This window comes from Pelodiscus sinensis, chromosome 20 (genome assembly GCF_052426305.1).
Source record: "Pelodiscus sinensis isolate ZL-2025 chromosome 20, ASM5242630v1, whole genome shotgun sequence".
Lineage (NCBI taxonomy): Eukaryota > Metazoa > Chordata > Testudines > Trionychidae > Pelodiscus > Pelodiscus sinensis.
In genome coordinates, this window is record NC_143071.1 from 1,140,631 (window position 1) to 1,150,085 (window position 9,455).

General features: G+C 69.0%; 1 protein-coding gene across 2 annotated transcripts; it reads left to right on the forward strand.

Annotated features, from left to right (window-relative positions):
- MCRIP1 (MAPK regulated corepressor interacting protein 1) lies at window positions 1-6,780 on the forward strand. Of its 2 annotated transcripts, XM_075904194.2 has the most exons (6): window positions 19-135; window positions 2,744-2,907; window positions 3,366-3,446; window positions 3,948-4,066; window positions 4,761-4,859; window positions 5,209-6,780. In XM_075904194.2, exons 3-6 carry the CDS (start codon window positions 3,439-3,441, stop codon window positions 5,271-5,273), a joined length of 291 nt encoding a protein of 96 aa, XP_075760309.1. In that variant the 5' UTR covers window positions 19-135; window positions 2,744-2,907; window positions 3,366-3,438; the 3' UTR covers window positions 5,274-6,780. The 2 variants fall into 2 exon arrangements, with proteins under 2 accessions (XP_075760308.1, XP_075760309.1); XM_075904193.2 differs by lacking the exon at window positions 2,744-2,907 and having other exon boundaries at window positions 1-135.
- The last annotated feature ends 2,675 nt before the right edge of the window (window positions 6,781-9,455 follow it).

A 9,455-nucleotide genomic window follows, 5' to 3' on the forward strand; every position in this document is an offset into this window, starting at 1 on the left:
CCGGGCTCGGCGCGCTCCGGGGAGCGGGCTCTGCCGGGGCCCCGTGACCCCCACGCGCCTGCGCGGCCCGGCCGATGCGCTCACTTCCGTCCCGGCCTGGCAGCGGCGAGCGGCGCCGGGAGCGGCCGGGCCCAGGTGAGCGTCGCCGGGACCCCCGACCGGGCCTGGGCGGCCTGGTGCCGCGTCGCCATGGCAACGGCCCCGCCCCCCCCCGCGGGCCGCAGCCCCCCCCGACGGTTGCCCCCCGCGGCCCCGCCCCTCCCTGCGGGCCGCTCGGTCCCCGCCAGGCCCTGCCCCGGCGTCGCCATGGCAACGGGCCCGGCGCTGGGATACAGCTCTGCCCCCCCCACGATGGGGCCGGAGCCCCAGGAACAGCAGCAGCCCCCCCCCAGCCGCCCTGGTCCCGTCCTGACCCGCCCCCCCCCCCCAGCAGCGCTGGTACCGTCCTGACCCGCCCCCCCCCTCAGCCGCCCTGGTACCGTCCTGACCCGCCCCCTCCCCCCCAGCAGCCCAGGTACCGTCCTGACCCTCCCCCCAGCAGCCGCCCTGGTCCCGTCCTGACCCTCCCCCCCCTCAGCCGCCCTGGTCCCGTCCTGACCCTCCCCCCCCCTTCAGCCGCCCTGGTCCCGTCCTGACCCGCCCCCCCCCCCTCAGCCGCCCTGGTCCCGTCCTGACCCGCCCCCCCCCCCTCAGCCGCCCTGGTACCGTCCTGACCCTCCCCCCCCCCTCAGCCGCCCTGGTACCGTCCTGACCCGCCCCCCCCCCCTCAGCAGCCCAGGTCCCGTCCTGACCCGCCCCCCCCCCTCAGCAGCCCTGGTACCGTCCTGACCCTCCCCCTCCCCAGCCCCCCGCCCCGGTACCGTCCTGACCCGCCCCCCCAGCAGCCGCCCTGGTACCGTCCTGACCCTAGCCCCCCCCTCAGCCGCCCTGGTACCGTCCTGACCCGCCCCCCCCCCTCAGCCGCCCTGGTACCGTCCTGACCCTCCCCCCCCCCTCAGCCGCCCTGGTACCGTCCTGACCCGCCCCCCCCCCCTCAGCAGCCCAGGTCCCGTCCTGACCCGCCCCCCCCTCAGCAGCCCTGGTACCGTCCTGACCCTCCCCCCCTCCCCAGCCGCCCCGGTACCGTCCTGACCCGCCCCCCCAGCAGCCGCCCTGGTACCGTCCTGACCCTCCCCCCCCCTCAGCCGCCCTGGTACCGTCCTGACCCGCCCCCCCCCCTCAGCCGCCCTGGTACCGTCCTGACCCGCCCCCCCCCCCTCAGCCGCCCTGGTACCGTCCTGACCCGCCCCCTCCCCCCCAGCAGCCCAGGTACCGTCCTGACCCTCCCCCCAGCAGCCGCCCTGGTCCCGTCCTGACCCTCCCCCCCCTCAGCCGCCCTGGTCCCGTCCTGACCCTCCCCCCCCCTTCAGCCGCCCTGGTACCGTCCTGACCCTCCCCCTCCCCAGCCGCCCCGGTACCGTCCTGACCCGCCCCCCCAGCAGCCACCCTGGTACCGTCCTGACCCTCCCCCCCCCTCAGCCGCCCTGGTACCGTCCTGACCCTCCCCCCCCCTCAGCCGCCCTGGTACCGTCCTGACCCGCCCCCCCCCCTCAGCCGCCCTGGTACCGTCCTGACCCGCCCCCTCCCCCCCAGCAGCCCAGGTACCGTCCTGACCCTCCCCCCCAGCAGCCGCCCTGGTCCCGTCCTGACCCTCCCCCCCCTCAGCCGCCCTGGTCCTGTCCTGACCCTCCCCCCCCCTTCAGCCGCCCTGGTACCGTCCTGACCCTCCCCCCCCCTCAGCCGCCCTGGTACCGTCCTGACCCGCCCCCCCCCCCTCAGCAGCCCAGGTCCCGTCCTGACCCGCCCCCCCCCTCAGCAGCCCTGGTACCGTCCTGACCCTCCCCCTCCCCAGCCGCCCCGGTACCGTCCTGACCCGCCCCCCCAGCAGCCGCCCTGGTACCGTCCTGACCCTCCCCCCCCCTCAGCCGCCCTGGTACCGTCCTGACCCGCCCCCCCCCCTCAGCCGCCCTGGTACCGTCCTGACCCTCCCCCCCCCCAGCCGCCCTGGTACCGTCCTGACCCGCCCCCTCCCCCCCAGCAGCCCAGGTACCGTCCTGACCCGCCCCCCAGCAGCCGCCCTGGTACCGTCCTGACCCGCCCCCCCCCCCAGCAGCCCAGGTACCGTCCTGACCCCCCCTCCCTCAGCCGCCCTGGTACCGTCCTGACCCGCCCCCCAGCAGCCGCCCTGGTACCGTCCTGACCCTCCCCCCCCCCCCCAGCCGCCCTGGTACCGTCCTGACCCTCCCCCCCCCCCCAGCCACCCTGGTACCGTCCTGACCCGCCCCCCCCCCCAGCAGCCGTCCTGGTACCGTCCTGACCCTCCCCCCCCCAGCCGCCCTGGTACCGTCCTGACCCGCCCCCCCCTCAGCAGCCCAGGTACCATCCTGACCCGTCCCCCCCTCCCCAGCCGCCCTGGTACCGTCCTGACCCGCCCCCCCCTCAGCCGCCCTGGTACCGTCCTGACCCGCCCCCCCAGAAGCCCTGGCACTGCCCTTGGGCCCTGGTACTGCCCCGCTGGGGGGGTTACTCCTCTCAGCCGTCCCCTCACACAGTGACCGGGAGCGGGCTGCGCGTGCCAGAGTCGTGCCTGCCTGACCTGGTCTGTGGGCACCTCTGGGTGCAGCTCCCCAGCAGGCACCACCCCGCCCCACAGCAGCACAGGTTTTGCCGCCCTCCCCCCCATTTCCTATGCAATGGCCTGCAGGGATGGAACGGTCCTGAGCAGCGGCCGTTGACCAGCAGCCCAGCGGGTTTGGGAGCCAGGAAGCTGATCCGGGGCTTCGTCCCAACCTGCCCTTTGTTCGGTCCCCTCCTTGGCAGACTCCAGCATCACCTTGGACGAGGCTCCCCCTCTCAGGGTGACCCCAGGTTTGCTGCCTCTCAAGGCCTGTGGCACATACACTGTCAGCCAAGGGTGAAGCCTTCTCCCAGTATAGGTATACTGGGGCAGGGCTACCTTGTCTGGGCATGGCTTGTTCCCTTTGGTGGGTGGGGATAGCGACCCTGGCTGTACCCTCGTTTGCACCAGTATAACTGTGCCCACATGAGGGGGTTGTACGACATCAGCGCACTGGTGGCATTAGCCCCACACCCTGAGCACTGATGGGTTAAAGTAGCACGAGCTCCCATCCGAAATCCTTCTCCTTCCTTTCTGGAGGGGCGCCGCAGCTGCTGGGGTGGGAATGCAGCCACTCTGACTCTCGCAAGGCCTTGCTGCTGTGCTTGGGAGCACATGGAGCCCCAGCTTGGGGTGCCTGCATGGCTAGCGGGGCTGCAGACACAGTGGCTTCCACCCACGCTCAGCCCCCTTTCACTTTCTGTTCCAGCTTCCATCTCCTGTCTGCCAAGGGGCTGCGCTGCCGAAGGCAGGCCTAGAGGGGGCTGAGCAAGGAAGCAGCCATGACCAGGTGAGACACTTTTCCACAGGCCCTGTAGATGAGTGGGGGAGGGGAGAGGCATGGACTCCCTTTTAAGGGGGATACCCTGGGGCTGGGCACAGCATGAACAGTACTAGCTTTACTGTTAGCCGGGGGCTAGAAAAAACGGCTATTAGCCAGCGGATAGAAATGGTGTCCCTGGCCTCGGTTTGTCAGAGGCTGGAGAGGGATGGCAGGAGACAAATCACTTGATCATTGTCTTCGGTCCACCCCCTCTGGGGCACCTGGTGCTGGCCACTGTCGGCAGACAGGCTACTGGGCTAGATGGACCTTTGGTCTGACCCAGTCCGGCCGTTCTTATGTACTTTACCTGAGCTAAGGGCTGTGCTGCTGGTTTCAGGGCTGGGGAAGGGCCAGCTTGCATGGGTGCTTTTTCCAGGGCCTTTGCTGTAGGATTTCCTGCACTCCCTCTCTGGGCTTCATTTCAGAGCTTTGTGTTTCTCCTCATCCGGATTTGTGCTTTGGTTTCAGCTCCCCCGTCTCCAGGGTTGTGTACAATGGCAAGAGGAACAGCAGCCCTCGTTCCCCGAGCAACAGCAGCGAGATTTTCACCCCGGCTCACGAGGAGAATGTGCGCTTCATTTACGAAGGTGGGAGAGTGGGGGAAATTTTCCTGGGCAGGGGTGGAGTGATCTGGTGTCTGCAGGTCCTTCAGGCCACGTTTTCTCCTTGTTTAACTTTTGTGTCCCAGGCTCTCTTCCTCTCTGGGACCACTTGCTTTTCAGCGTTGGCACCCCACAAAGGGCTTCATCCTCAGAGCAGTAGGCAAGGAGCGCTCAGCCACTGCTCCTTCCCTGAGCTGAGGTGGTTTGGAGCTTTGTTCCGGAGCAGTTTTCTGTGGTGGTAGCTCAGGGCCCGTGAGTTCCCAGCCCCTGGGGGGAGAGGGAGCATGATTTAACATTCCTTCCAGTGAGAGGAGAAGAGGACGCTGCCCACCGACTGTGGTGCTCCTAGCTCTCACCGTTCAGGAGGCGTTCTTGGACAAACGGACTCGCAGAGGGATGCCCAGACAGGCGCACACACTCTCTTGGGTATATAGTAGATGTTGCCATTGCCATCGAGTAATGGATCAGTCCCGCTGTTGGGTGTGTTCAGTGGCCTGCGGCGTGCAGGAACTCAGACTAGAGACTCTAATGGTTCCTTCCGGCCTTAAACTCTCTGACGTGCCCTGGGCTGTGCAGAGGAGGGGGGTTCCTGAGGGATGAGACGAGTGGGCAAGAGCAGCTGGCGTGTCCTGCGGTGGCACAGGCCTTTCCTCTCCCTCTCGCTCTGCTCCTTCCCCAGCCTGGCAGTGTGTGGAGCGAGACCTTCACAGCCAGAAGGGCAGCGAGAGGGGCCTAGTGGAGGAGTATGTGGAGAAGATGCCAAACCCCAGCCTAAAGGGTGAGTTTGTCCGTGGGACCTTTGGCCCATCAAAGGGAACCAGTGTCCACCATGCTGAAGTGAGTGGAGAGAGCAGTGGCTGCTGAGAGAGAAGGGAGCCCTGGGGACACCAGTAATGTATCCGAATTGAACATACAGCCGCAGGAGGGTGAATGGGAGCCGCCAAGCCAGTGGGGCCAACCGCATTTCATAGTGACACTGGACTCCTGCAGTGTGTTGGGCCAGGGGGCTGCTGAGCCCATGGGGCGCGATGCTGGTAGTCCTGAGCCTCCTGGTGGGGAGGGCTCAAGAGGCTGGCAGTGCTGAGCCCAGCCCCCGTACTGAACTCTCCCCCCCTTCCTCCCCCCAGCATTTAAACCTGTTGACTTGAGCGATCTGAAGAGGAGAAACACACAAGATGCTAAGAAATCCTAAGGCAGGTTCTGCTGCCGATTGGCTGATGTCCTGAGGTCCTCAAGCAAACTTAATTTGAAGATTTTTGTGTTGATTTTCTCTGGTCTGTGCTCTGCCTGTGGAAGGGCTGGGCAGCTTTGGGGCTGGCTCTGAAGCTGCCCAAGTTGGAACTCCACTGCGGATGCCTAGAGCATGTTGTACTGGACTCCTGCCCCTTCCCTGTAGCTTCACGGCGGGCTGCCTTCCTCTTCCGTGTGTTGAGACCACAAAGTCAGCTTCCTCCTCCCAGCTGTGCCCTTGGCTGCTCTGATGGCTGCCGAGTGGGTGGTGTGGTCCCCTGGGCTCTGGTGCTCGGCGGGCAGAGCTGAGTGGCTGCGTTTGGGCCAGTGGAGGCTACCTGGCGTTCATCCCTTCCCCTGGCATCAAGGAGCAGGTTGGCTGTGGAGAGGTTGTGGAGCAGGTGGGCATGGTCAGAGGCTGGAGGAGCAGCATGCCGTGTGGGTCCCAGCTTAGTGCCCCTTGCTGCTGTGTCTCCAGGCCAGCAGGTCGGCAGGCCTTCCCCACAGACTGGCCGCGGGGCAGGTGACCCTTCACCTCGCCTCTCCCCTCGTCAAATAGGAGGAGGTAGTCTGAGCCCTTGGCACTTGGTTGCTAACAGCTTCAGGGGCTGTGGGACTCCAAAGAACTGACTGGCTCTTCCCCGGCCTGGGTGAGGCAGGTCCGATGGCTCTGGGGATAGAGCGGCTCCCAGCCAGGCCTTGCCCACTGAAGCTAGAAGGGTGCAGCCTTGGCCCTTGGAGCTGGAAGCACGGACCGTTCTCTGCTCTCTGCCCGGTGCCTGGCAGCTCTTGCCCGGCAGGAAGGGGGTGGCACTTGCTGAGGGGGGCTTGGCTGTGGCTGAGGGGAGTTGCCTGGCTGACATCGCTGGATGGATTTGCAGTACTACAGGGGTTCCCCAGCTCTGCGCCCTTCCTGCCCTGCAGCTGCCTGGGCCTTGTCCGCAGTAACTCCTTCCTGGCCAGGCTTGTGCCCTGGGTGGAGCTGGGGGAAGGCAGGTACACAGCCTGCTGTGGAGCCCAGCTCACTTCCGGAAGACATGCTGTAGGCAGGGCTGCTGGGTCAAGCTGAACGTCCTCCCCCCACCTGTGAGCTCGGCCCGGACTTTGGGAGGGGGCCCCCTTGGGACCCTGACATCTGACAGGGCTGGGGGGTCTCAGCATGGCCCTGCGCAGAGCGACTCTGCCATCACTGCACCCTGTGAAGCACAGCCCACCACTGAGCAGCTGCCACTAGCGCAGCGGGAGCCTTGGGCCCCAGAGACCAGCCTCTGGCCCGGGAGTGCTGCTGGAGCAGCCGCAGGAGCTGCCAAGTGCTCTGCCCAGCACAGGCAGCCGGGCACTGCGAGCGCTGCAGGCCAGATTCATGGCCACTGTTCCCTTCCCTTTGTTGTCAAGTCGATGCCCCACGTTGTTCTTGCTCTGTCTGTCACTTGAGGAGTGTTGTAAATAAAACTGGTTAGTCCTTTGGAGCCTGTCTCTGCCCTACTGGATACGGGGCTTGTTTCCTGCCTAGGCCCCCGCTCTCCAGCCACTGCTTTGCTGGCCAATCCCTGGAGAGCAGGGGTTGCCCGATACCTTCACAAAAAATCCCCAACATGGCAGGGGAACAAATTGGTTGAGCGCAACAAAAAAAAGTCGCTGTGCTGGACAGAAGAGGCAATTACTGGGCGAAAACCGGACACCTGGCAACCCTATGGAGCGCTGGGAAACGGCCGCGGCCACCCTGCCCAGGGAGTGGCGGGATCGGCCTTGTGTTACTGGCGGTCTCTGTGGAGACATGCTGAACTCCCCCGGAGGCGCGGCTAGGGAGCCAGGTGAGCTCAGATACCTCCCAGCCATGCTGCAGCCGCCCGTGTGCTCCCTCGTCCCGCAGCTGCAGCCGCCCGTGCGCTCCCTCGTCCCGCAGCTGCAGCCGCCCGTGTGCTCCCTCGTCCCGCAGCTGCAGCCGCCCGTGTGCTCCCTCGTCCCGCAGCTGCAGCCGCCCGTGTGCTCCCTCGTCCCGCAGCTGCAGCCGCCCGTGTGCTCCCTCGTCCCGCAGCTGCAGCCGCCCGTGTGCTCCCTCGTCCCGCAGCTGCAGCCGCCCGTGTGCTCCCTCGTCCCGCAGCTGCAGCCGCCCGTGTGCTCCCTCGTCCCGCAGCTGCAGCTGCCCGTGTGCTCCCTCGTCCCGCAGCTGCAGCCGCCCGTGTGCTCCCTCGTCCCGCAGCTGCAGCCGCCCGTGTGCTCCCTCGTCCCGCAGCTGCAGCCGCCCGTGTGCTCCCTCGTCCCGCAGCTGCAGCCGCCCGTGTGCTCCCTCGTCCCGCAGCTGCAGCCGCCCGTGTGCTCCCTCGTCCCGCAGCTGCAGCCGCCCGTGCGCTCCCTCGTCCCGCAGCTGCAGCCGCCCGTGCGCTCCCTCGTCCCGCAGCTGCAGCCGCCCGTGTGCTCCCTCGTCCCGCAGCTGCAGCCGCCCGTGTGCTCCCTCGTCCCGCAGCTGCAGCCGCCCGTGTGCTCCCTCGTCCCGCAGCTGCAGCCGCCCGTGTGCTCCCTCGTCCCGCAGCTGCAGCCGCCCGTGTGCTCCCTCGTCCCACAGCTGCAGCTGCCTGCGCCCCCCCTTGTCCCATAGCTGCAGCCGCCCATGTGCTCCCTCGTCCCACAGCTGCAGCCGCCCATGTGCTCCCTCGTCCCACAGCTGCAGCCGCCCATGTGCTCCCTCGTCCCGCAGCTGCCTGCGCCCCCCCTCGTCCCGCAGCTGCAGCCGCCTGTGCGCCCCCTCGTCCTGCAGCTGCAGCCGCCTGTGTGCCCCCTCGTCCCGCAGCTGCAGTCGCCTGCGCCCCTCCTCATCCTGCAGCTGCAGCCGCCTGCGCGCCCCCTCGTCCCACAGCTGCAGTCGCCTGTGCGCCCCCTCGTCCCGCAGCTGCAGCCGCCTGTGCGCCCCCTCGTCCCACAGCTGCAGTCGCCTGCGCCCCCCCTCGTGCTGCAGCTGCCTGTGCCCCCCCTCGTCCCGCAGCTGCAGCTGCCTGCGCCCCCTCGTCCCGCAGCTGCAGCCGCCTGTGCGCCCCCTCGTCCCGCAGCTGCCTGCGCCCCCCCTCGTCCCGCAGCTGCCTGCGCCCCCCCTCGTCCCGCAGCTGCCTGCGCCCCCCCTCGTCCCGCAGCTGCAGCCGCCTGTGCCCCCCCTCGTCCCGCAGCTGCAGCCGCCTGTGCGCCCCCTCGTCCCGCAGCTGCAGCCGCCTGTGCCCCCCCTCGTTCCGTAGCTGCAGCCGCCTGTGCGCCCCCTCGTCCCGCAGCTGCAGCCGCCTGTGCGCCCCCTCGTCCCGCAGCTGCAGCCGCCTGCGCCCCCGCTTGTCCCGCAGCTGCAGCCGCCTGTGCGCCCCCTCATCCCACAGCTGCAGCCGCCTGCGCCCCCCCTTGTCCCGCAGCTGCAGCCGCCTGTGCGCCCCCTCGTCCCGCAGCTGCAGCCGCCTGCGCCCCCCCTTGTCCCGCAGCTGCAGCCGCCTGTGCGCCCCCTCGTCCCGCAGCTGCAGCCGCCTGTGCGCCCCCTCGTCCCGCAGCTGCAGCCGCCTGCGCCCCCGCTTGTCCCGCAGCTGCAGCCGCCTGTGCGCCCCCTCATCCCACAGCTGCAGCCGCCTGCGCCCCCCCTTGTCCCGCAGCTGCAGCCGCCTGTGCGCCCCCTCGTGCCACAGCTGCAGCCGCCTGTGCGCCCCCTCGTCCCGCAGCTGCAGCTGCCTGCGCCCCCTCTCGTCCCGCAGTTGCAGCCGCCTGTGCGCCCCCTCGTCCCGCAGCTGCAGCCGCCTGTGCGCCCCCTCGTCCCGCAGCTGCAGCCGCCTGTGCGCCCCCTCGTCCCGCAGCTGCAGCCGCCTGCGCCCCCTCGTCCCGCAGCTGCAGCCGCCTGCGCCCCCTCGTCCCGCAGCTGCAGCCGCCTGCGCCTCCCCTCGTCCCGCAGCTGCAGCCGCCTGTGCGCCCCCTCGTCCCGCAGCTGCAGCCGCCTGTGCGCCCCCTCGTCCCGCAGCTGCAGCTGCCTGTGCGCCCCCTCGTCCCGCAGCTGCAGCTGCCTGTGCGCCCCCTCGTCCCGCAGCTGCAGCCGCCTGTGCGCCCCCCTCGTCCCACAGCTGCAGCCGCCTGTGCGCCCCCTCGTCCCGCAGCTGCAGCCGCCTGCGCCTCCCCTCGTCCC